The 27,443-nt window shown below is 40.2% G+C and overlaps 3 protein-coding genes across 3 annotated transcripts; all 3 read right to left on the bottom strand.

Annotated features, from left to right (window-relative positions):
• Window positions 1–5,438: 5,438 nt before the first annotated feature.
• Window positions 5,439–7,898, bottom strand: LOC124292018 (baculoviral IAP repeat-containing protein 3-like). The gene is made up of 3 exons (XM_046729090.1): window positions 7,124–7,898; window positions 6,766–6,779; window positions 5,439–6,633 (listed from the first exon to the last, which is right to left on the bottom strand). The coding sequence occupies exons 1-3, from the start codon at window positions 7,843–7,845 to the stop codon at window positions 6,065–6,067; spliced, it is 1,305 nt and encodes a 434-aa protein (XP_046585046.1). The 5' UTR covers window positions 7,846–7,898; the 3' UTR covers window positions 5,439–6,064.
• A 2,027-nt stretch (window positions 7,899–9,925) lies between these two features.
• On the bottom strand, window positions 9,926–12,959 carry LOC124292026 (baculoviral IAP repeat-containing protein 3-like). The gene is made up of 2 exons (XM_046729098.1): window positions 12,034–12,959; window positions 9,926–10,700 (listed from the first exon to the last, which is right to left on the bottom strand). Exons 1-2 carry the CDS (start codon window positions 12,750–12,752, stop codon window positions 10,133–10,135), a joined length of 1,287 nt encoding a protein of 428 aa, XP_046585054.1. The 5' UTR covers window positions 12,753–12,959; the 3' UTR covers window positions 9,926–10,132.
• A 3,194-nt stretch (window positions 12,960–16,153) lies between these two features.
• Window positions 16,154–24,306, bottom strand: LOC124292017. Its single transcript, XM_046729089.1, has 6 exons — window positions 24,230–24,306; window positions 22,429–22,655; window positions 21,992–22,019; window positions 19,616–19,810; window positions 16,592–16,713; window positions 16,154–16,276 (listed from the first exon to the last, which is right to left on the bottom strand). Exons 2-6 carry the CDS (start codon window positions 22,624–22,626, stop codon window positions 16,154–16,156), a joined length of 666 nt encoding a protein of 221 aa, XP_046585045.1. The 5' UTR covers window positions 22,627–22,655; window positions 24,230–24,306.
• Between the last annotated feature and the right edge of the window lie 3,137 nt (window positions 24,307–27,443).

Below are 27,443 nucleotides of genomic sequence, written 5' to 3'. Positions count from 1 at the left end.
AGAAAAGTGTTTAAATTACTGGTGGATAGAGGGAGTGATGTTTCTCTGACTGATTCAGAAGGGATAATATCCTTCATATTGCCTGTTCTGGGGACGTTTTTGCAATGGTAAAGTATGTCCTCTCACAATGCAAGCTGGACATCAACAGCAGAGGACGTCACGGAAGGACACCTTTGATGGAGGCTGCATACTCTGCGTGAAAAGTGTTTGAGTTACTTGTGGATAGAGGAGGTAATATTTCCCTAATAGCTGATAATGGTGACAACATTCTTCACATGTCATGTTACGGTGGAGATATAGTGATAGTGAGGTACATCCTATCACAGGGCAACGTGGACGTTGACAGCAGAGGACAATATGGGAGAACACCTCTGATGATAGCGGCTCTGACGGGAAACAAACAAGTCTTTGATTTACTCGTGGATAGAGAAGCTGATATTTCTAAAATAGATTCTAGAAAAAATAATATGCTTCATATAGCCTGTTCTGGAGGACATACTGAAATAGTAAAGAATGTCTTTCACAAACCACCATAGACATCAACAGCAGAGAAAGTTGCCGGAGGACACCTTTGATGAAGGCAGCATGGCATGGACATAGAAAAGGTGTTTGAATTACTGGTGGACAGAGGAGCTAATCTTTCTCTAACTAATGCAAAAGGATTTAATATCCTTCATATAGCCTGTGCTGGTGGACATCTTAACATGGTAAGGTATGTCCTCTCACTAAACAAACTGGACATCAACAGCAAAGGATGTTATGGAAGGACACCTTTGATGGAAGCAAGCATACTCTGGACGTAAAAAGTGGTTGAGTTACTCGTGGATAGAGGAGGTGATGTTTCCCTTAGTGGATGCTAATGGTAACAACATCCTTAACATAGCTTGTTCTGGGGAGACATTCTAAAATGGTAAAGTATCTCCTCTTACAAGGCATGGGGATATCAACAAAGAAGTTAATAGATGTACAATGCAACAGTACGGTGGACTAAATGGGATTGGGTGGTCAGTCTCCCTGATTCGGCAGATGCATGTCACTGTATCCCAATTGCAAAGATCAGAAACAAAGAATGTAAAAGAAATATGTGGTAATATTTAACATACCAAAACATTCTGTTAACTTGTTTGAGTGACATTTTAGAAGTTGGAACGTATAATATTGAACAAATTTATGATTTTATGCATTATCACTTCTTTATTTCGTGAGTGCGACGGTTCTTACAAGTTGCTATTAATAAAGTTTGTTCAATAAAACACATTGTGAAATGAACGATCGTAGCTTCAATATATTTCCGTCAAAGTATTTTGCCCTCTCTTGATGTGACGTGCGTGCGTGATAACGTCTTGCATAGAGCTGATTTACACACTAATGACAGATGGGAGCTTGCTATCTGAAGTTGTCATGCAAAATGGTATTAGGAATATTGACAAGTATATTCTGAGTGCGCTTTGAAAACTGGTTTCGGGTTTCATAGTTTTAATATTTTAAAAATCATAAATTCTGTCCAAAGGCGTATTGTAGATAACCAATCAGTACATTTTACAATGAAATGCATTGTATTTTGATTATGCTGATTGATGAAAACTGTGTCTATAAATATTATACTCTCAGTATATACATTAAAGATTCAATATTCTCTATTTTCGTATTGGGGACAATGACTTTTTAAGTCAAACAGTGTTGTATATCTATCAATGTGATTTAATGCTTAATCTATGTAAAAGGGTCAAGATAACCCCAATCTTGTCAAAACTCCTTCATCTGTAACTTTTATACAGCCGTTTGCTTATACATCTTCTGACATCACTTCTATTAGAATTTCACTTTATTAACAAGAAGGGTGTTTATGGTAATATGAGTGTATTTCAATTTCATGATATGAATAGCAAAGTAGAAATCGTCCTCTCAGGATACTCATTTAGCGCCGAGCGCCCGACAGAGTGATTAAAACCACTTTTGATATAACGAATGTCATTGAACATTTTATTCATGTGAATTATTTTTCATTTAATTCAATAAGTTTTAAAAGCGTTAACAGTCTTTCGCCACATTTCATAGGTGGATTGAAGAGGCGTGATATCACCATTCATATAAAATGCCTCAACTCGATGTGAAATGACAAATTGAAGGGACGTAACTCTGGGACTATGCTCGTTTTGTCCAGTTCAAACTTCGCTTCGCTCGTCACGCCGAAGACCCGGGAATTCGATTCCCCACATTGGTACAATGTGTGAAGTCAAATCTGGTGTCCCCCGCCATGATATTGCTGGAATATTGCTAAAAACGGCGTAAAACCACACTCATTCACTCACTCAAACTTCGCCTTGGTTAGATCTGCTTCATTTACTTGTATTTCTGGAAAAATATTCTTCGGAATTGTTTATATTATTATTTAATGCAACTGTAATTTGAATTGTCACCGATAATCAACACTGTCAGTTTCAAATGATATAGGGGCGGTGGGGTAGCCTAATGGTTAAAGCGTTGGCTCGTCACGCCGAAGACCCGGGTTCGAATCCCCACATGGGTACAATGTGTGAAGCCATTTCTGGTGTCCCCCGCCGTGATGTTGCTGGAATATTGCTAAAAGCGGCGTAAAACCAAACTCAGTCAGTCAGTCAGTCAAATGATATATGTATACGTTCTTTGTTTACCGCACCACTCCAGCAATAATTCAGCGTTATGACGGTGGTTTGTACACATTCGAGTCGCGGCCAGTCAGTCCAGTGACTGATACCAAGGGCATTGATCTACGTAACGTTGATACCGTGATATGCATCAACCACCGCGAGTGTGGTCGCCTGATCACGTTTGTCGCATCTTACGACTGAACAGGGGCCTTTGCCCTTGCAGTGGAGTGCCGCGTACAGCTGTTGTTTTGAGTTAAACCACAACCAAACGGTTGAAAATGTTGTAAAGGTTGATATTGTGTCAATTAGGTGGTTTCTCATAGCGACTGGCTCGGTGAACTTCTGTGTGGTTTAACAATGCTATGTCGTGTCACCCGTTAAGAATTGATCTTCCAGCAACCCATGCTTGTCTTAAGATGCGGGATAAAAGGTGATCTCATGTCATCGTATCCTATATCTGTGTAAATTCATGGTCATGTTGTTGGTCAGTGGATTGTCTGTTCCAAACTCTGTTATTTACAGACTGCCACCATATAGCTGGAATATTGATGAGTGCGGCGTAAAACAACAAACAGAGGCTTTGTATGTGTACATTTTGTCACAGCCTGTTAGACCAAGCAGGTCTTGACCGTTTACAAATAAACTGACGAACAGAGATCTGTATACACAATCAGGTGAAACCGAGATTCGAACCTACGAAAACACTTCCTAAAGATACACACGCGAACATGAGACATACATGAGTTGATGTACTGTGCACAACATTAAACTGTTCAATAAAAGTTATTTGAAAAGTTATATAAATAACCCAACCATACATTTAGCAAAGCAATTTGCATGAGATTTGATATCACGTGTCGCGCGATGATGACAATGTCACAATGATCTTACTCACTATTTGTATGTTTTTTTACACCCGAAGTTCACACATATGATGTAGACAACTGAAGAACGGTTAATTATTCTCTTACCTTTGAATGTTGTAAAACACACGTTTATGTCAACTTAAAATGCGCGTACGTCATGTCTTGGTTATGCTGGAGAATTGCCCCAAATGAAGTGGCCAGACATTTTGGTGTCCATCAAACACAATCCCATCTCTATGGAGACGTTTTCTACCTTATTTAAATTTGCCTCGGATCGGCCGTCTACGCGTGACGTCATAGTTTGGTGGCGGATTCGTTATGGTATTGGGGTGGGGAAGGGTCCTCTTGCGTCAAGCCCAGAATCAACCATTTATGGTAGAAGAATTGGGAGAAGCGTTATTTCAAATATAGAACAACATTCCTAAGCTTTCTCAATCGCTTAGTGTCGTCCTCTGCGTCGTCGCTGTCAAGCCTGCATCAATAGAGGACACACACGATACTTAATCTCTGAACTGATTTTGACACCACATCTCTTCAAGGGCGTGACACGACGCCTTATGTCAAATTACACAGATTTCGATGTTATCCTCAACAGTTAAACGGTGATTACGGAAAACACCAGAAAACATATTTTTATACTTTTGCATTAAATAATGGCATACATAATGCGTAGTTTATAATGCACGTAATTGTTGTACAGCAAACTTAAGGATCTAGACAAATGATTCTGTGGAACGTTCAAGGGTAACATAACGTTCATGTATGATAACAGTTACAAAATGGATGTTTCTTTTTTATGTGGTATTTTTTGCATATCTGCATTTCACCACCACACTAATAGAAAACCACTGATCTGTGCAAGACCGTAACAAATGTTTAATGTTGTTAATTGAATTACCACACAAAGTCGTCAAAAGTGATAAAATCAAGTTTGTTTTAGCTTTCTGGAGCTTCTTTCACGAAGCAACCTTTACTAAGGTTAACCTTAACTCCCATTCTTTAACATTGCACTAAGGTTACCTAGTTACTTACGATCACCTTAGTGCTTTGTGAAAGGAGGCCCAGGTTCGTAAAAACTACCAGCGTGATGGAACTCATTTTAAACATATCTATTTATCTCAAAAGGAAAGCTTGGGACATGACTCTCATACAACACTATGAGTATGCCTTTATTCGCAGAAGGGGTCTGTGGAGTAGCCTAGTGATTAAAGCAATTCGATTTCCTACATGGGTACAATGTGTGAAGTCCATTTCTTGTGTTTCCCGCTGTGATATTGCTGGGATGTTGTTAAAAGCGGCGTAAAACCATACTCAATCATTATAGACAGAATAGTACGCCGTTCACGGCACGTAGATCCACGAAATAAAATTAACGGTTCATAGCACTACTACCACACGTTACTGAACAATACAAACAATTCATAAACCACCCTGTTAAAGCTTTTGTCATTGTGAATACATATAGCTTTTGTCATTGTGAATACATATAAATGTATCCTGAGACCTATGAACTCCAAAATCATCAAAATATAGAATATAGTAACATTCACATCACTTTACATTAGACAATTGTACATGGGGGTAACCCAGAGGTTAAAGCGTCCGCTCGTCGCGCGGAAGATCCGGGTACGGTTCCCTACATGGGTAAAATGTATGAAGCCCATTTCTGGCGTCCCACGTCGTGATATTGCTGGAATATTGCGAAAAGCAGCGTAAAACCATACTCACTCAAATGTACATTCCTCACAACAGACAAAACACAAGGTTATGAAATTCTATTGAATCTTAACAAAAATAATGTTATACATTTGCGACAGTCTGTAACTATAAATTACACCGATATACATCAGTAATCCAACAAACAGGTTTACTAAATAGTTATTCGCTTTTGGGGAGTTTTAAATCTAACAGTGTAGCCTGTCAGAAATGAATGAAACTTATATCATTAACAAAACTTTATTAGTAACAAGTAAAAATGCATTGTAAACATATATATATATATATAATAACAAACAAATAAACAAAAAGTGGGAGACTTGATGTAAATATACAACCTCCACATGGAAAGTCTGGAAAAGTAAAGGCATGTAAATATTATGTAAAATGGACAATTGCTTGAAACGTCCATCTGTTCTCTTGACCAGTGCTTCACTCACAGCCTCATTCTAAATACTGTTTATGTGCGCATAAAATAAAATATGAAAAAAAGTTATATAGTGCCAAGTCAAACTTCTGCTATGTCCCTCATACAAATGAGAATAACTCTCTCGCCTCCTCCAAAATCACTACCATGCAATCGCACTTGTATCCGCACTTCTGAAATATGTATTTCCTCGATCTTCACTTGCTTATGGCTGTCTGCAATATTTTTTACTATAACTCTATATTTTGTTTCAGGTTGCATATGTGAAAGGTACCGATTTTACTGTGCACACATAGCATAAATGTATATTTGGACTTGTCACTACAGACGAGACAGTGATGATTAAGTGGTAAATGAAAGTAATTTCACTCGAGCTTCACTGACGGAATCATGAACAGTGTTTAACAGCAAGAGTTTATTCAGTCCTAGAAGTAAGTCCGAACACGTCCTTGTATTGTATTCCGACAGATGGGGCAACTGGACACTGCCATGGAGCAGGGCCCACAACAGGCCAGATGACCACAGGGCATGAAGGTCACCCTCACTGGGCTTTCCATACAGATTTTACACAGGTACCGGTCCTTAATTCGTGAGTTCTCGTCCATGATGTTTTCCAACACAGGAGAATTGTTTGATGTTGAGTTGTTTTGCAGACCACACATTCCTCTGGTGTCTGTCTTAGAAGGCTGTGTTCTGTTACATTGTGTCCTTTCTGTAGAAGCAGAAGTTTTGGATTTGATGTTTGTTGTCTCAAGAGCTTTTTCCATGTCAAGAATATCAGTCGCCAACTCTTGTGCAGAGAAACACTTTCCTTTACTTGATTTGCTATTGTTCCTCAGAACCTCTTGAACAAGTTGTTGGGAGAACCCCATCTGAAGCACAGCTAGAACTGCCTCACTGCGCGTGAGTTCTGTCATGTTATCCTCAGGGGAGGAAATATTTTCCTGAGCAGAGCTTTGTTGATCTTTTAGAGATTCTGGCGTGTTCTTCTCCCCTGAATAAAAAGTGTCATATTGTAGAAAACGTACTCAATATTTACTTGGACATATTATAAATAAAAAAGTAATAAAAAAGGTTACATTTTTTCATATGTGTAGTGCAGGTAGGTTAATCAGTGGATAGGAACTGGCTATTTTACAGCTATTAAACGTTGTCAGATCATTGATATACCAAGTTTAACTTGGTTAAACTCACTTGTTTTCATTTTGACAATCCAAGCAGAGATTACGATCCACATGCACAAGGAAACGTTTCAGTAAGAAAAGGAGCACAATACTTCGCCCTATGGAGCTGCCTACTTCTTTGCTGAAGTGTCTGATCCCCTTTTCCAATTAATATTAAAAATCAACTTCTTCGTATTACGTCTCCTCATTTCCTCTCATTAAAATGTGTGCAAACATTAATACCGAAACATATTTACAAGCATTTGCTAGTCACAATGAGTTTAAATAAATGAAATTATGAAATACAACTGTATTACTCACTCGACAACTCGTTGCTCATGCAGCATATCTACAATAGTATCTTGTCCCATACACAGCTTTACATATGGGCAGGACGGGAAACACTTAGCATGCTCAATCCAAGGATCGTCTTCAGGTTTCCAGTTATACAGTTTCCCCTGGCAATAGGCACATCTCACTCTGTCCGGTTTCTCCTCACACGGAACGTGGTAGAATCCTGCTCTAGCCAGAACTTCAGGTGTTTGACTTAAATTTAGTGGCCATCTTGAAAATGATGCCAACCGATTGACTTCTTTCCTAAAGTCGACGTTCGCTCTGTTTTCACTTCCGACACAGACCGGAGCTACTGGGTGCTGGAATAGTCCTGTATTGCCTTCTAAGGGCTCATTCCCAACATCCTCACCCTGGATGAATTTACAATGTGGGAAATGTCGTCTGTGCTCAGACATTGGTTCATCCCAAGTCTCCCATTTCTTGAGGACACCGAAACAAAATGGACACTGCACTCTGTCACTGATCTTCGTGTAGTAGAACCCAGCTTTAGCCAAACACTCCAGTCTTTGACAACTCCACGCCGGCCAGGTTTTGAAAGTTTCCCGCCTATTTCTCTCATATTTCATGACCCGTGAGCATTTAGCGAGCGTTTCAAAATCATCGTCCATGCAGTCGACACATTCTAGCTGTGTAGATATATTACCTGACTGAGTGTCAGCTAAGTTGCCTACTCCTTTAGCCATAGTCATGCCTGCAACGTAAGCCGTAGTAGTCTGACTGGTTGTAGTAAAGATACGCTCAATGAAATTTATATAATACGACTTTCCTATTTTTAGACCGAAGCGCACTGATCTAGATAGCTCTAGTATCTGCTAGACCTAACCAGCTGCCCGCTGTAAACAAATCGCTGTGTCACACAAACACGTACAAGCTCAATACACATGAACTCCTTATTTGGATAAACTGTGGAAATATATATATATGTATATGTTGTGGTCATATTATGACGTAAGTGTAGAAGTAATGGGTATGCGGAATTTGATGTGTGATAGGCTCTTCACTGCTCAATGACCATGATACATAGTAATGCCGCATCTCGGAGACAAATAGATACACAGGCGAAACTGTCGCTCATCTTCAAGGATCAACAGGTGCAATACCGTTACATATTTGTCTGCTAAATTATGTTATCGATTATGTTCTGTTATATTTTAACATAGGATAAGTGGTTTGAGGAGTACAACTATGTATTTAGCAATGTTACATCATGATCAGACAGCGTTAATATAATTCTGAAAGTGAAGCTTGTGCATACTTGCTGCAGTTGCCATACATTAGAACCTAACATGGTACATATACTCATATGCTTGCTAATTTCGTTGTGTCAGCTAAAAGTTTTTGCTGTGTCAAATTGTGCACGTATTGGAAACACATGTACGTACATGGTGTCTTTTATACCGACTGGGGTTCAGGGTTGAACTCGGTACTTACACATACTTGTCGTACGAGACGACTAGCTGGATCGGTAGGCTTCCGGCTGATAGTGTGCCATGGTACCCCGACGGTTACATGTTAGTCAGAATATCAATCACTGGTTGTCTGTGCCAGACCTGATTATTTACAGCCCGCCTTGACAGCTGAGGTTCAACAATATCAACAAACATCTTTTTGCTCTTTTGGGTATTAGGAATGTATTTTCCCTCTCAGAAATATATTTCCCCTTCTAGGCGGAATATGTAGCATTTGTCGAGATCTCCGAAAATAAACAGATGTCAACATTCTGACACTGAGATATGGTAAGGGTGTTTGGTAGTACAAGTTCATGAAAGTGGGTTTTAATAAAAAAATTATCTGATGATGATGCACTTTTTTCTTGTCCCTAAAGATAAAGAATATCATGTTGAAGCAAACTGTCCGTGAGTTATACACGTGAATAGTGTCAATAGATAACTGTTGTTAAATCATCCTGTAGTCAAGATATCTCAACATGAGGCCAAATAACATCAATTACAGCATAGACTCTTCATATCGCTTCACTATAAAATATCCCGACTGACACTGCATTGTCCTGAAGGACTATAGTGTAAAGATAATCCTTTGCATTCTTCCGTTACGTGTCGATATATGCCTGACACAATGCCAATGAAACTTTGTATTTTAACTCGCTCACTTTCTTCCCTACATTACACGTCAAGAGAAACATTCAAGCCTCGTTTTGATCACACCTTTGTGATATCCAGACCATGAACTGGGGTTTTGAAGAAGTATTTGCATGTACCTCAAGTGGGCTTTGCTTATATAACATTTGATGGAAATATTAAAATCAATAACTTTCGATACCGTTTTCAGAGTTTTAGTCTTTAATCACAATGCATAACCAGCTTGTCACTGTAAGCTAGGGAGCTCAAATGTGTGAAGTACTACGTGTGTGTATGTGTGTGTGTGTTTGTCATGTGTACAAAGTCTAAGAAATTCACTGAACGGTTTTCATGTAAAGAAATCCGTAAATCAACAAGTAATTTATCATTGAGAAATATTTGGAAATCTGATATTTCTATTGCCATTTCCATTAGAAATGATTTTGTAAATTGCAGGAGAAAATATTCGAATGACCTGGAAAATAATTATGGGATGTATTTCTTATTGACTGGCTATCATGCAGGACGTATATCAGTTACTTTACCAACCTTAACTTAATCAAACCCTACAACCTGTATGTAACCTCTTGCTATGCCATTATGTGTGATATGTTGTACAGCACCATCCAGGAGATCAGCTGTGTGTACCTTACATATGCACGTTGAGTGTATAGGGTGTAAACATATAACATCGAGAAATTATGTTTTATTAAAGAGTTTATTATGTAAAAGCTGAACATTTTTTGTAAACATAAACCTTTAACAGCAGAGGATGACCTGCATCGATACCGGTCGCAAAAAGCAAAATAACAATGAACACTGTGTTAATACCTCACTCACTCAAGTTTCAATTCAGGGACCAAACCTGCAGTATTTAACACAAAAATAATAAACAGTCTTAGAAGTAAGTCCGAACACATCGTTGTATTGGAGTCCGACAGATGGGACAACTGGACACTGCCATGGAACAGGGCCCACAACATGCGAGATGACCACAGGGCATAAAGGTCACCCTCACTGGGCTCTCCATACAGATTTTACACAGGTATCGGTCCTTAATTCGTGAGTTCTCGTCCATGATGTTTTCCAGCACAGGAGAATTGTTTGATGTTGAGTTGTTTTGCAGACCACACATTCCTCTGGTGTCTGTCTTAGAAGTCTGTGTTCTGTTACATTGTGTCCTTTCTGTAGAAGCAGTAGTTTTGGAAATGATGTTTGTTGTCTCAAGAGCTTTTTCCATGTCAAGAATATCAGTCGCCAAGTCTTGTGCAGAGAAATATTTTCCTTTACTTGATTTGCAGTAGCTCTTCAAAACCTCTCGAACAAGATGTTGGGAGAACCCCATTTGTAGCACAGCTAGAACTGCCTCACACTTCATGAGTTTTGTTATGTTATCCTCAGGTGAGGAAATATTTTCCTGAGCAGAGCTTTGTTGATCTTTCCCAGTTTCGGCATTGTGTTTCTCCCTAAATGAAAGCATATTAAATTTAACTTGATAAAGTCATTACAACAAAATTATCTTGTCACCTTTCATTATGTTAATTTTTCATGTTTCACTTAGTAATACAAAATACAATGAGAAGGCATATGCATGATTTGCATGGTTTGGGATAGTTCCTCTGAGATACAAGGATCCTAATATGATCGTGGGATCGATTCCTACTTTTGCTTTGATTATGATCTTTGATTTTTCATGACATTGTGTCTCGCAGTCTGCTGACGTGCTTCGACTGAAACATATATTTTTACACTGATTCACATCAACATTCTACTCCCTGAGGATTTGGAATTGACGGGTTTTTAGATTACTTTTGTTACTATTCTTCTGACATTGATGCCGATAGAATCTGTTTCGACAAATAATCGAGACACTTTGGCTTTGACACTTTATATTTCAAAGCAGCCAACCCAGTCACTATGTTTTTGACAAAGTTACACCAAACTTTATCCCATCTGTCCCTAGTATGGTGATCTACCTTCAGTTGTTGGCAATCTATGTCCTGTTTCTATATTGTCTCGTCATGTATGGTTGCAATGTTTACTTCACTTACTAGTTTTAAAATTTATATCTGCGATAGTCTAGTTGTTTTACTGTCCTTAGTTGGCAGGTTTTTATACTTTACCTATAATTATTATAAAGATATAACTTGATATAGTCACGATATGGCTGAAATGCTGTGACTTAAAATCTAAACTCACTCACTGACTTTATCAGATCTGATGAGCATGCTGTCGGTGTGGATTTAGCGCAATACAAATGGACTAATTATTATTATTATTATTATTATTATTATTATTATCTATTTTTACTTTTGGGCTTTTATGCCCTATGGATTCTCCAAGCTAACTGAACATGACAATCACAGTTATTTCCTGATTCACTCTTATGTTGAGCATTATGTTCCTGAATTATCTTAAACATTTAGAGCAGTAATATCATAGCTTTTATACACTTGTCCAAACTGAATACTTATTCACCGCACTTTAATATATAACTGCATTGTAGGAATAAAACTGCTGTTCAAACTGGGTACTAAGAAAAAAAAAGAAATTATGAGTGATTTGGATTTAATAGTATTTCAATATTATTTTGTGAACGTGATAGGTGAGAAAAGCCAAAACTGATGCAGGTCTTAAACAATTAGAACTCTGCTGACAAACAGGGCGGCCGGGGTTCGAACCCACAATCACAATGCATTCAGAACGTGCGCAACTGGCTACATAGCGAATTGCTGTGCCTCCGAACCGGGCTACAATAACCTCTTACAGCCTCTTAAATATTTTAACTGCAGTACTCACTCGACAACTCCATGTTCCCGGAACATTGACTTGGTGACATGTTGTCCCACACACAGCGTTATATAGGGGCAGGACGGGAAACACTTTGCGTGCTCAGTCCAAGGGTCGTCTTCAGGTTTCCAGTTGTACAGTTTCCCCTGGCAATAGGCACACCTCACTCTGTCCGGTTTCTCCTCACACGGAACGTGGTAGAATCCTGCTCTAGACAGAACTTCAGGTGTTTGAGTTAAATTTGGTGGCCATCTTGAAAATGATGCCAACCGATTTACTTCCTTTTTGAAGTAAGCTGTGGCTTCACTTCCGATACAAGTAGGTGCTATTTGTTTCTGCAATAGTCCTGTATTGTCTTCTATGGGCACATTCCCAACATCCTCACCCTGGATGAATTTACAATGCGGGAAATGTCGTCTGTGCTCAGACATTGGTTCATCCCAAGTCTCCCATTTCTTGAGGACACCGAGACAAAATGGACACTGCACTCTGTCACTGATCTTCGTGTAGTAGAACCCAGCTTTAGCCAAACACTCCAGTCTTTGACAACTCCACGCCGGCCAGGTTTTGAAAGTTTCCCGCCTATTTCTCTCATATTTCATGACCCGTGTGCATTCAGCGAGCGTCTCAAAATCATCGTCCAAACAGTCAGTGCGATCCAGTCGGAAAGGCAATCTATGCAAACTGTCTGTAGGGCTACCATGGTGCATCATGTTAGCTATCGCCATATTTCTCTTTCTTCAACGGATAACTCAGACTTTTAAAATTTCAACTGTTACTCCGCGTCCTGCTTTGTATATATCTCCATATGATGTGGTCGAGGTCGACGTGCCTAGACGGGTCACGTGATGTAAACAAGTATGTCATTGGCTAAGCGTTGTTTTGCATTGATTGTTGCCTTGACATCTGTGAATTCAGTATTTGGTATTTTACATTCAAATTAACTGCATTTAAACATTGTTTGAACATGTATTATTACAGGGGATTTTACAAATAATTTAGCGGACTTGATTTTATGCTGATATGCTCGAGCCACGGTGCCCTTGAAGCAGTATGTATCATGTGACCTGTTTGAAACACAGTGACGCATTTTCCTGTGTGACGTAAATAGGTATTCGTGACATGTAGCATTACCACAGAGCCGCGTATGTATGTATGTATGTATGTATGTATGTATGTATGTATGTATGTATGTATGTATGTATGTGTGTGTCTGTATGTATGTATGTATGTATGTATGTATGTATGTATGTATGTATGTATGTATGTATGTATGTATGTATGTATGTACGTACGTACGTACGTATGTGTGTGTGTGTATGTATGTATGTATGTATGTGTGTGTGTGTATGTATGTATGTGTGTGAGCGTGTGTGTGCGTGTGTGTGCGCGTGCATGTGTCTCAAGCTATGCAAGTTTTACCAGCAACATCTAAGCCCGAATCCTATCTGCTATGTGAGTATGTAAAGTCGTATGTACATACATTTCGTTAATAGTGTGTAGTTCTTTACACATTTTCCTTTCCATGGTTGCAGTAGAACAGTGATGTATTAATGATTGTGTATAGAAATGTGTATGTTTAGGAGGATATATACTGTGATCCTTTTCAACATATTAACAAATGTCCTTATAAATGACGTATTGCTGCTGTTTGTGTGTATGCATAAAAGAAACCAAATCATTTCCGAAATCGGCGTGTCCGAGGTGTGATGTCCGGATTATTCAGGGTATACTGTCAATACAATTCATATAATCGAACCCATTCATCATCGCGGGTTATCAGGGCAGGTGGGTTAGCCTAGTGATTAAAGTGTTCGCTCGTCACGCTGAACACCCGGGTTCGATTCCCCACATGGGTACAATGTGTGAAATCCATTTCTTATGTCCCTCGCCGTGATATTGCTGGAATATTGCAATATTGATAAAGATGATATATGAATCCGACAGCTATGATATTTTCGTCACGTAAATCCAGAAATTCCCCTTCTTGATGTCCGCCATGCCTTGCACAACAACCTGTTGCATCTGACAGCTACGATATTTTCTTCACGTAAGGCTAGACATTCCCCTACAGTTATTCCGTACATGTCTGAACGTACAGTCATGATGACTTCATAAGTATACACTATCATTTGTAAATTTTACTCACTCACTCACACTCACACACTGCCCTTACATGAAAGAATCACAACACCATTATGCAACGCCAGCTCTGCAGTCCATAATGTGAAATAACTGTTGCACACACAGGCATGTATGACCCCAGCGAAGTGTATAACTCTTTGTCCTCGCGCTCGCCAAACCACAAGGAAGTGTTTGAGATTTTATCGTTGCCCGAGATAAGCGGCGAGCCTGGCGACAACAAGTTGTTGACTGGTCTCATGAATGAACTTTGAGTATCCAGTACATACCGGTGAAGAATAAACACCGTGTTGACGTAATTATACATCGTACACAAACTATACATAATTACGTCATGACAACGTTATATGTACATATAAGGTGGGGCATTTTAACGTCGCATTCAGGATTAATACATTTGTACAGCGATATGCTTACACTGTAGGCGGGTGCATGTACTGAACCCAAATAATGTGGCTTGCATGATGCTAACACACTTGGATATCTAGACTAACGCTTAGTCTCTGAATATATGTTATTTTCATAGAACAAGCAATTCCGTTTAAATTGAAAATCAGTTGAGTTGGGACATTCATAACCTGAAGCTGAGGAAATCTTAACTTCATTTCGGGCTTTAGTACTGCAGGGAGGGCTCAGTGGAGGGGAAATAACGTGGTGCAGGAACTGTGAGACAGACTATTGGATACTTTACATGCAAACTGTGATAAGTGATGTTGACTAGGTTAGGCTGATAAACAATAGCTATCATCACTATCATCATGCTGTGGTGGTAATATGGATACGAAAGGTATAATATGAGATGTTAGCATTTCTCCAGCTCGTATTTACTGACTGAGATATTTTTACGCTTTGGAAATATTCCAGCAATATCACGGCGGGGGTTAGAAAAAATGGGCTTCACACATTACACATGTGGGGAATTGAACCCGGGTCTTCGGCGTGACGAGCGAACGCTTAAACCACTAGGCTACGTCTACCCCACCACTCCATATTAAAATGGGCAGATTAAGAGCGACACGCATGGTAACACAATGCCTAATGAACATAACATGAACATAATGCCTAATGCGAGATGATAAAAAACTGGAAAACTGAAACTCACACAGGAAGTAAAACTGTCCTCGTTATACTGAGACTAGCTGTCACACCAGTGAAACTAACAAGACGATTCTGTTACCGGGTATATTATTTCAGATATTAGGTCAGTGAGTGAGTATGTCTTTACGCCGCTTATAACAATATTCCAGCAATATCATGGGCTTCACACATTGTAGCCATGTGTGTTTTATGCTTACAAACAAGCACTCCAATCGTAGGCTCCTAAAACCCGCAAGGGACACAATTCTGCATGTTGAATTGCCTGATTGCGGTAGATAGGCTTAGGATCACTTCTATGATAAAAGGGGGGCGGTGGGGTAGCCTAGTGGTTAAAGCGTTGGCTCGTCACGCCGAAGACCCGGGTTCGAATCACCACATGGGTACAATGTGTGAAGCCCATTTCTGGTGTCCCCCGCCGTGCTGTTGCTGGAATATTGCTAAAAGCGGCGTAAAACCAAACTCTGTCAGTCAGTCTATAATAAAATTACTTATATGATTATTATGTACACTTAATTACGTGAACAAACGATCCATTCACAAGTTACAAAATCAAAAAATGTGATAGCCTCTCATTTGTCCTTTTCCACCACTTCATCACATTGGGACATTTCGCAACGGCGATCTTGTTCTCAGGAAGCGTAGCTGTCGCGATTTAAGAATGCGATCACTACCCAGCTGATTGGCTAAGCTGAGGTCAAGGTTGACGTTTCAAGCGAAGACGCAACGACGTCAACTAATGTTATAAAATTCTCTTTATTTATTTCGTGTTGATAAATTGTGTTTTACATTATTCTGTTTAATAGTGGTGCAAAGCAAATATTAAAATAGCAGTAAACGAAACGCGTGTATTCTGTCTCTGGGCTATTTACAGTCTACATATTTCATATTTCTAGCAAACGTAATCATTCAGGTTGTCGTAGGCTCTGACGGTGACCTGTGCTCTTTCTGCTACCTTGAACTGTTTTATCAACATTTCGTTTTGAGATGGATGAACGTTGCTCAAATAGATCATCTGAAAAGAGATAAAACACAAACTAGAACTACCACTGATAGTATCATGACCAGGTATGGAAGTTTCTAGAAGCCTCACTCACCCACATTCTACCACTCACCCCAATCATAACAACAACCCTTTTCCTCAGCAAAACCACACCCTTGCCTTCATGCTTACCCTTAGTTTCGCCTTGGCGATCAACATCACTCTCACCCTAACCATCCCTCTCATCTTAACCATCACTCTGATCCTAGACATCTCTCTCACCACATACTATGTTCAACTGATAAGAAGTACCACACACGGGACACCAGGTATCTTTTCACGACTCACCCTGACTGGCACGTCGGACAGTACTCTGAAACACGTCATATTTGCAATGTTATGTCCAATCACGTTGTTTGTTGTGGTGAGCAGATCCTTCAGGATGTCCAGGTATTCATCGGTCGTGTGCCCTTTGGTAAAGAAATACATGTAGCATACTTCATAACCAGTTCATAACGTACATCTTTGTTCCACAAATCGACCCCATAGCGATGTCTATGGTAAATTTAAGTGAAACATGTAATCATCCGAAATCCTGATTTCATTGTACGACTCATAAACTGATGGCCGAAAGAAACTTTGCCATAGTTGCATGAGTAATGGGAGTGTGGTTTTATGCCGCTTTAAGCAATATTCCATCAATATCAAGGCAGAGGAAACCAGAAATGTGCTTCACACGTTGTACCCATATGGGGAATCGAACCCGGGTCTTCAACATGACGAGTCAACCCTTTAACCACTAGGCTACCCCTCCGCCCCCATAGTTGCATTAAGTAAGATTCCACAAAATCAACATTTACAATGGCAAGTATACAGTAATTGATAATGGCATGGCAACTTCATCGAATTGAGGTGGGGTTGAAAACGAAACTACAAACTTTCAACTAAATGGACAATTAAATACAGTGAAGCCCCGTTAGTCCGGACTCCGATAATCCGGATGTCTCGCCTCCCGGACGATTTTAGCTTGTTACCAATCTATGCCTATTTAATTTGCCTCGATAATCCGGAAATTCGGTTTCCGGAACCGGACGGTAAGTAGCTGTAACCAATCAGTAAAATAAACAGTAAATTGCTTCACAGTCCGGACGCTGTGAGTCGTGTTCACGAACCGCTTGTTAGACATTACCTCACCCGTGCTGAACACAAACAACAATGAAAGACTTTTTGCTATTACTATATTTTATTGTTGTGCTTGCTATTCACTGTTTTATAAGCTTTACATTAAATGCTTATTTGTTTTATCCAGATTCGTGTCGTTTTTGTAATAGTAAGGGTTGGGTCTTGATTCAGTAGTCCGGACTATTCGCAATCCGGACGAATTTGCTGAGAAACGCAACCGTCCGGATTAACGAGGCTTCACTGTAATAGTTAATTAAATAATCAACGTGACACTAATAGCGTCCATGACCACCCCATGCTACAAATCACTCCAGCGCACAGAGCAAGTAAGATGTCTGATGACGCGATGCCGCCATTCTTCTTTGAGGACCTGGATCAGACTTCGAAGATGTTGTCGCTGCCGAACACGACGATCCATGACATCCCAGAGGTTTTCTGTCGGAAACAAGGGGACCGAGCAGACCACGGCAACATGCTGGGGTATGGCGTTACCATGCTCACAAAGGACACAATGTAGTAAGTATTGTCAAGATGGCAGACAATTGGACGAAGAATGTCATCCATGTAAAACGCTGCGCTGTCAGGTTTAGGTCAGCAATGATCAGTGATGTTTTGATCTGATCCCAACACCCCTTCCAACTTACGTTCTTTCGTTCTCCCCTTTAGGGGTCAACATGGCGTATTCCATCAGCTCTGAACAGACTAAACACGGTTTCGTCAGTGAAGACGACCCTTTGCCAGTCACGTCGCTACAATCCGATTCCATCTTAGTCTCTGACAACGGTGTTGTGCAGTCCACAGCTTTCCTCTATATGATATGGGCCGGCCACTGGTTGCCTGTCTGTCTGTCGACTCACCGGATGTCCTGATGAAGGCACTGTCAGAAATAGATTCTGGAGATGCAAAGTACTGGTCTTCATTTAACCTGAGGCTTCTTGACCTTGGCATGTCTGCTGCCTGCCAGGTCCGTCTCTATCGTTGCATCAGGTTAGTTACAGCAACGCGGGAACAACCAAAGGTTCTAGAAACGTGGGCCTAAGCAGCTCCCTTCTGTGACAGATTCAGGGATTTCAGTAGTGTTTTCTTGTCAGTGTGTGAGGCTCACATGCTGCCCGTATCATGTACACTTTTTCAGACTGTTCGTGTACTTTCAGCAGCCAAAGAAGCAAGTGTTGTTCCTTTTTTCGCATTTTCTTAACAACCAACCCTACTGTGCCATGGAAGTGTATCACTTACTGTATAGAGCACTGATTTAGTTTCAGCTCTGTGTTATGTTTTGTAATTTCGTTTTTAACAAGTGAAAAACTGTTCCTTTGCCGCCAGTTTATCATAAGTAGATCATATATGAATCAGGTAGTCATGATACTAAGTGTTCTTGCAAAGATGAACGCATTCTGTCCTACAAGCACATGTAAAGGCGTGGCAAGTGTCACTCGGAACAAATACGATAACATTTTATACAAACCAAAATAGGGAATTGCATCGGAATCATTTTTGTCACTGATGCATCAAATTTGGAAATCTCCTCCACATGTCTTACATAGAACTTCTTGAAAGCTTTACTGAGGCCTTGAATGTTGATCAAACAACTTCTGAGCAAGAGTGGCATGATGCTCTTTGAAATCCCGATAAAAAGAGCACGTTCAATTGTACCTCGAAAGTGAAATGTAAACACCAAAGGCTGGAGCTGTTGGACTATTGCTCGACGTGAAAGGGAAGTTGACTACTGTAAAGTTGAAATCATCCTAAATCATTTCTAAATATGAAACAGTTGAGGCGGCCTCACTTGCCTCCTTCATTTCAAGTTCAGGTGTTGAATGTCACTATTCATCAGTCATAGTTATGTGTGCACATATTTACTTCTAAAATCGTTCGTTTGTCCTTGGAGTTCAAGTTAATCATTTGGTTTCATTTTGCGTCGGTATATGCTTTTGGTCACAAAGGTTGCCTTATGGAATGGGACACATACATCAGGTGATAGTTAGAGTCTGCAAGCTAAACATTGTGGCTATAGGTTTCAGGTCTTTATGACGAGTGAGGAATTGATGCAGAACAAAATGACATGCCATACGAGCGCATTCTGCATCATAAGCAAACGGAAAGGCGTGGCAAATGTCACTCGGAACAAACACCATAACATTTTATATAAACCAAAATAGGGATACAATTTACTGTTTTCGTGGTGATTACCGGCTTGGTAGAAAAGCATCTCTGTGACGTGCAGCGTCCCGTTTCCGAAGTTTCTGGTCAAACCGGTCAGCTCCACACCCAGTTCCTTGGCAAAGTTGTCACAGCCATAGAGTGGTACAGCTGAGAACTGGTCATCCATGCTGAACAGTACATCGGTCAGTGCAGGCCACCGGCAGTCATCTTCCACGTCCACAACTGAAACCATACCATTGAAAATAAAAAATACTGAAATTGAAAAGATTAGAGTTATTTGCTGAGTTATTTTTTTGTCCGTGAAGATCCGGTTTAGAAGTGGTCTTCGGTAACGTATGCTTGTCGTAAGAGGTGACTAACGGGATGGGCTGGTCCGGCTCGCTGACTTGGTTGACACATTTCATCGTATCCAGGGGCGTAGCTACCATTATAAAAAAGGTGAGGTGAGGTGAAATTGGGTTTAACGTCGTGCTTGAGAATATTTCGCTCATATGACGACGTGCATGCGTGTATATGTGTATGTGCGGCTGCTTGTACTAGCCCAGACTTAAGCTGGTTTTATAGTGCTAGCCCACTGAGATACCATGCCGCAGTGAAGCATGAATACCCCACTCAAACACATTATACTGACTCCGAGCTACCTCTATTGTTTTCAGTGATACTTCAATACTGCGCCCTTTACACCTTGTGCAATCTGATTATTCTCCGGCTTTGACATTATATATTTACTATGTGGTACAATGTCTTAGTTCAATATGACCTCGGCCTAGGCCTCCGTATTCGGAAATAAGTTCGGTGTATCTGACCATAAAAGTATTAAAATTCTGATTGTTTCCGGTCAGTTTTGTCATCCGATCAAATAGGTTACTTAATTATTGTTAAGCACGGAATACCCTGTTTATTTTCGAAAACGTCCCACGTATGTTACGGCCCATACAACGAGATCGAGTGTTTCAGGTATGTAGCAGAAAACGCCGAGTTTTGCCGAATGACTGCTACTGATCTACTCGCCTCTTTCCGTGACAACCAAGAAGACTCGTTCCCCTGTCGTTATCTATGCGAAAATACGAGCATCCAATCAGAAATCCTATTGAGGTAATTATGAAAACAAAACAAAAAACAGTACTTTTAAATCGATTATGACTTTTGTTGTTATTGTTAAAAATATCGTGAAAAATATATGTTGTCAGTTTGACATTACAAAGAACGTAGATAATAGAATTGTGTTGCCTAATTTGATGTTTTTAAAGGATAGGAACATGAACGGCTTGAGCTTCAAATACACACAGGTGCGTTTGTTAACATAACAACTCTCCAACAAGCTGGCAAGTAGGCTTGGTTTGAGGATTTTACATGCGCATTACATTTAAAGGTAATGCAATTTTAAATGACATCGAGTTTCGAAACAATATAATAATATATAACTAATCAGCTTTAATCTTAAACAATGGGCTTACATTTCACTTTGACCGCCTCCGTGGTGTAGTGGTTAGAGTGTCCGCCCGGAGAGCGGAAGGTCGCGGGTTCGATCCCCGACCGCGTCATACCAAAAGACGTTAAAATATGGTACTTGATGGTCCCTGTCTGGCGCTCGGCATTAATGGGTACAACAAGGACTGGTCGGCTCGGAGTCAGTATAATGTGTCTGAGTGGGATATTCATGCTTCACTGCGGCATGGTATCTCAGTGGGCTAGCACTATAAAACCAGCGTAAGTCTGGACTAGTACTAGCAGTCGAACATACACATACACACGCATGCACGTCGTCATATGAGCGAAATATTCTCAAGCACGACGTTAAACCCAATTTCACCTCACCTCACCTACATTTCACTTCACTGGGGATATTTACGTCTGACGCTCCTCGGGTCCTTCATATGTTTTCAGCATATTCATTGACACAAAAGCAAGGTTCAGACACTGCGTAAGCTATAGCTTTGCAGGAACCTCCTCCAATTCTCAGTTTGGGATATGTTTTGGAACTTATATAAGCTGAAATACAATGTTATTCTAATTGCCTAGTCAGGAACAAAATCCCATTCTTAAACCATATTCAGAAATATACATGATGAAATCGAAGGTGAACACCTGACATTAGTTAGAATATGTTTTCGACAAATCATCATCATTAATATTGTGTAAAACAGGTTCAATTCTGTTAAAAACAGCTATTATCAAGCGCTTCAGTAATAGAATTGTCGTTCTTGAATGAAGCAGTTCTGATGTTCATACGCCAATATGATATCCTTCGCTATTCAGCTTGTCCTGGAATAACACGATTGATCTACATAAAATGCATGCTGGATGGGATCGGTAGAGATACCATTCTTAGAATATAGCAATCAACGTTGTTTTTCAAGAAAATCGGTGCATCTACCACACAAAGCCAATACAATGTCTTACCTGCAAGGATGTAGGGATTGGCTAGCTCCTGAAAGTAAAATAATGTACAATGTTTAAATGTTGAAAGATCTTTCCATACTAAGCTAAAATTTTAAACTTAGATCTTTCTATTGTAAAATCAAAGTCTGTGTGTATGTGTGTGTGTGTGTGAGAGAGAGAGAGAGAGAGAGAGAGAGAGAGAGAGAGAGAGAGAGAGAGAGAGAGAGAGAGAGAGAGAGAGAGAGAGGGGGTTGGTTGGTTGGTTGGTTGGTTGGACAATCCATTGATCAACAGCATGAGGTGTGAAAGAGAAGGGTGAGGGGTAGAGGGGATGGGAGACTAAGAGAAATATAGCTAGTTTTATTCCATGTGGGTAAAATAATTAAACCTCAACTCCTTCTAAAAAGCTCTTAATACGAAACATAAGTGGTGAAATAATTATTTCGGGGTGCAATTACCTTAAAAAGATGAAGGACGTCAATGCCAGGGATATCATTAAGAAGTGTTTTGATGGTGCCAATGTCCTGCGCTTGGTTCCTGCCTACTGTTGGAGTCAGTCGGAACTTCAATTGGTACAACTTCTCATCTGGGTTAGCCGCCGCGGACGCCATCAGCAAAGTGGGCAACAGGCAGCATATGGCACTGAATGTCTTCATTATCGTTGCAATCTGGTTAGATGGCCGACCTGGAAGTATCGTTGTCGTTGACGTTGACGTTGACCATGACAGTGACATCATCTTATAAAGAAAATTACAATCGACTTTCGTTCCATTGGTAATGCCGCATTCAGCAGTTTTCCAGCTACATGGCGGCTGTCAGTAAATTCCGGACCAGGCAATTCAATGATCAACAGCATGAGCATCAATCTACGCAATTGGGATACGATGACATGTGTCAACCAAGAAGATCACTTCTGACCCGAATCTTCACGGATGTGAACGTACGTGAGTTTTGCGTAAAACAGAATCATTTCAATAACCAAAAAACATCGCACTCATAGTTTTGATAATGAATATATTGTGTGCTTGCTGTTGGTGAAATATACTTTGTTAAAACCGTCAGTTGCATGGTCCCTTCAGCAGTAAGAGAATGCGTGAATGAGTTTAGTTTGTACGCCGCACTCAGCAATATTACAGCCATATGGAGGCGGTCTGTAAAGTCTGGACTAGACAATGAAGTCATCAACAGCAAGAGCATCGATCTACGCAATTAGGATACGATGACATGTATCAACCCAGTCAGCGAGCCTGACCACCCGATCCCGTTATTCGCCTTGTACTACAAGCGATGGTTGCTGAAGACGAATCATCAATCTTCAAGGGTCTTTCGTTGAAATTCCATTGAGTCGCAGAGGTATTTTGAATGTTTCCTGGTAAAACATCACGACATTTAGTGGCACATTCACATGGGTGCCACCTCTTCACAAATAAAAAATATCAAAACAAATTGTATAATAATATCATATGTACTAGACAAGAGGCAACGTCTCCACATGAAAATGCTGAAAATATTGTCTGTTTTATGCACACATTTGCATCAATTTGGTATAACTGTCTAGTACGTCAAGAATACCAAGACGAATAAATAATACGTCTGATAGTACCCGTTAACATACGGGTTAGGAAGGGCCCAACGGATTCAGCTATTCGGGATCGCTGACTTGGTTAACACAGGCTAAAAATGATGTCCATCATGGGCTTTCTCGTCCAGACTAGATTATTTACAGATCGATAGATGTTGCTAAACGTGGCATTAAATAACAAAAAATTCTCATAGTGAGTGAGTGAGTTAATATTTAACGTCACATCGGCAATATCTAAGCCATATCGTGACGAAAACAATTTATATAATTCAAAAAATGAAAACATTGTGAAGAGTTAAACCTGTCGACGATGGACAGTAAAAATACTAGAGTATCACAGATATGAACATAAAACTAGCAGGTAAAACTAAAACAGTGTAATTAAAGAAGACAATACAATATAAAACACGGGCTATAGATCGCCAGCATCGCCAGGTAGATCACCATACTAGGAACCATGGGGACTTACATTACTTTCGCTACCTGCATGGAGCCTAGCTGGATTTACACAATCCCTTCAGCCGCTGGCGATTGTAGGATAGTTTAGCCGAAATTTAAAGAACAAAAATACTACGATTAAAACCAATAATAAAAACTTATCTATTTACAAAACATATATCAAAACTTCTGACAGTGTGCAAACATGTTCATTACACCATCTCGACATTAGCTCCTACCTTACACTTCAGCAACTGCCAAATGTCTGATATTGAAATATTCACTATGATTATATAGAGAAACAGATATGGACTCCTCATATATTAATTAGTCGTGTGGACTGGAAGCATGGTCAGGTTTGTATAGCTACAAATAGAGCGTGCACGACAAACACGATATGATTGGAGAATCATGAATAGGTTCCAACATGGGACATCTCATTATGTATTATACCTTTTAGTATTTCAGGACACACATGTTGTTTATCAAACAAATTGATGATTCTTTGAATAAACGTTGCCTCTTATCTGTGAAGTGTAAAGATATTACTAATTAAATTAAATGATATGAATGGAGGATATGCAAACATTGATAATTTTTTCACGCTTTGCTTGGATCGTGAACTGTAATTTAATCAATGTGGATTAGAGTTACAAGGACTTTTATCATGCGATGTTTGTTAACTGAAATGTTATCATAGCCCAATGAAAATATCAAGCATGCCGTTGTACATTGGGATGATAGAAACTCCATTATTTTAACATTGACAGTCTTAGCGCTAGGTTTGCTTTGTACAACGGCAGAGAAGATCATTATACGACAGAGAAGATCATTATACGTGACACCAGGAATGTTCACGTTCCGGGTCACAAATATGTCTATTCCATTTCCAACAAAACAAGAAGCAGGTAAGACAGTTGCAACCAAAGGAATATTCCAACAATACAACGACAGGGCGCTAGCTGAGGACTTCACGCAGCGGGTTCTTTTCGGAAACAAACTGTGTTCTTTATTAAAGTCCCAGCTTAGTATCGGTCTCAAACAGCCTTTGCTGATCGTAAAGGAAGTCTTGGTGACGATCCGTTCTTTGTTCTCTGGCAACCATATTGGCCTTGTGAAGCGCCAGGAACTTCCTGTGTTGAGAAGGATGGTTCACTTGTCAAATATTTGTTGAGTTCAAATGGTTTTACAAGAACGGTTATGTCTGAAAGTCAAAACATATTCATTAACTCATTCATTCATTCATATTGAGCATAAATGTTGAACATATGGTAATGCCTCATATGGATATCAGTATCGTGTTGCAAGTGTGTTAACTTTGCATTACGTTTACAATGTGTGAAGACCATTTCTGGTGCCTCCTGACGTGATATTGATAGAATACTTCTAAAATATATAATTGCATGTCATGTGTGGCAGAAAGTTATCCTCCCTGATTATCATTCTTGATTTGTCAGCTCCTTACCAATAGAAGCGACAAAACCCTTTCCACATCCATAAGAAATCTCTGCTAAAACTAGAGTCGAGTGTACAATTGTGGCTATATCATGAGCACATATTTATTTCAGCAATATTACAGCTGTATGATGTTGTTTGTAAACAAGTATAATCCTGGGTTCCACAAAACAATGAAAGCGTATTTTTTCCCACATTAAGCTGACACGTCTTCATGCAAATGGAAAAACTGTTCAAAACCCAACACACTGTCTCACAAAGATAAATATGGTTGTATTGTGCTCATCTACTTTCCAGGTACATTACTTGGAATATCAGGCCCAGCACTGGACATAGCTTATCCGTACCTTTTACTTTGTTGGGAGGACTTTTGAGCAGCGCACTGAGGCTGGCATTCTACTGGGAAACTGGATGAAAAGAACGTATAGTTTGATGATATTCTTGGCAGGTTTGTTTGTTTAAAGCCGCACTCAAATAAATAATCGAGTCTGGACCAGATAATTCAGTGTGATCAACATCATCAGCATCGATCGTCGCAATTGGGATACGATGACATGTCAACCAAATCAGCAAGTCTGACCATCCGATCCCGTTAGTCGGCTCTAATGAATGTAATGTGAACGGCACCACGTAATTGAATAGATTTGTAATGCGACTGAATGCAATAATTGCTCAGAGGCGCAGGCCATAGGCTCGTTGGAATAAAAGGGTCTTAATCTCTCGCTTAAAAGTCTCAAAGTCTGTGATTGTCTGAAAGTTCTGCGGAAGCTTATTCCACAGAGTGGGGACCCGCCTTGATGAAACTCCTGTCACCAAATTGAACTGTCCGCGTCCTCGGAACTGTCAGTTGAAGTGTTGCTGAAGACCTCAACGATCTGGCTGGTTCATACTTGTGGATAAGGTCCTTAAGATATGATGGAGCTTGATGAGTTATGGCTTTGAACACAAACATGAGAAGCTTGTACTCAATGCGGTACTGAACTGGAATCCAGTGAAGGTGTTGCAAGATTGGTGTGATATACTCATGCTTGTTAGTTCCACAAATAAGTCTAGCTGCCGAATTCTGAATTCGTTGTAGCTTGGCTAAGCACTTTTGACTGGAACCATATAGCAAGGAATTGCAGTAGTCCATGCGTGAGGTAACGAATGCATGGATTAGAGTCTTTGTTGCCTCAGTGCCGATATACCGCCGAATTTGCCCGATGTTACGAAGATGAAAGTATGCGGTTTTGCATACAGCGTCAGTGTGTTCGTCCATAACTAACGAACGCCAAGATTCCTAGCTTTTTCACTTCGTTGGACCAAACAGTTCCCGATTTGTTGACCTGGGCTTTGTAACCGAGGAATCATATTTCTGGAGCTGATGATGAGAAGTTCTGTCTTATCATCATTAAGTTTCAAGTATTTTTCAGCCATCCAGTGTCGAATATCCTCAATACATGTTGAGATTGATTGAAAAGCATCTGCGGTTGAAGAGGGGACAAGAGGTCTAAATCCAAGATAAATCTGAGTATGATCTGAGTACAGATGAAATGATAGACTGTGCCTCCTAGCGATATCTCCAACTGGCAGAGTGTATATGGTGAACAACAGAGGTCCAAGGACTGAACCTTGAGGAACTCCGTACTCCAGATGACGACGGCTTGATTTGGAGCCATGTATAATCACAGCCTGGTATCGGCCCGTGAGGTAGGACTTAAACCAAGCTAGAGCTCTACCTTGGATGCCAATGCGCGATTCAAGCAGGGAGAGGAGGATACCATGGTCGATGGTATCAAAGGCCGCATATAGGTCTAGAAGAACCAGGACTGCTTCGCCTTTGGAGTCGACTTCACTGAGAAGGTCGTTCTGTACACGGAGCAGAGCGGATTCCGTGCTGTGGCCACGTTTGTAGGCAGATTGCATGGGTTCCCTTAGGTTGTTGAGCTTCAGGCGATGCTGCAGGCGAGATGCCACAACACGTTCAATCAACTTGGAGAGGAAGGGTAGATTCGATAC

Source organism: Haliotis rubra, unplaced genomic scaffold, assembly GCF_003918875.1.
Source record: "Haliotis rubra isolate DU_JTF1 unplaced genomic scaffold, ASM391887v1 Scf505, whole genome shotgun sequence".
NCBI classification, from domain to species: Eukaryota; Metazoa; Mollusca; class Gastropoda; order Lepetellida; family Haliotidae; genus Haliotis; species Haliotis rubra.
Note: the sequence above shows the minus strand (reverse complement) of the source record. Positions and strands in the feature narration are given on the sequence as shown.

What these genes read in the sequence shown, in the direction of transcription:
- LOC124292018 (XM_046729090.1), bottom strand. Translation starts at nt 7,845, where the DNA reads ATGACTATGGCTAAAGGAGTAGGCAACTTAGCTGACACTCAGTCAGGT.
- LOC124292026 (XM_046729098.1), bottom strand. Translation starts at nt 12,752, where the DNA reads ATGGCGATAGCTAACATGATGCACCATGGTAGCCCTACAGACAGTTTG. An exon ending in CGGGAACATGGAGTTGTCGA is followed by an intron (nt 10,701 to 12,033) that starts GTGAGTACTGCA and finishes GCTTTCATTTAG; the next exon opens with GGAGAAACACAATGCCGAAA.
- LOC124292017 (XM_046729089.1), bottom strand. Translation starts at nt 22,626, where the DNA reads ATGAAGACATTCAGTGCCATATGCTGCCTGTTGCCCACTTTGCTGATG. An exon ending in ACGTCCTTCATCTTTTTAAG is followed by an intron (nt 22,020 to 22,428) that starts GTAATTGCACCC and finishes TTTTACTTTCAG; the next exon opens with GAGCTAGCCAATCCCTACAT. An exon ending in CAATCCCTACATCCTTGCAG is followed by an intron (nt 19,811 to 21,991) that starts GTAAGACATTGT and finishes GTATGGTTTCAG; the next exon opens with TTGTGGACGTGGAAGATGAC.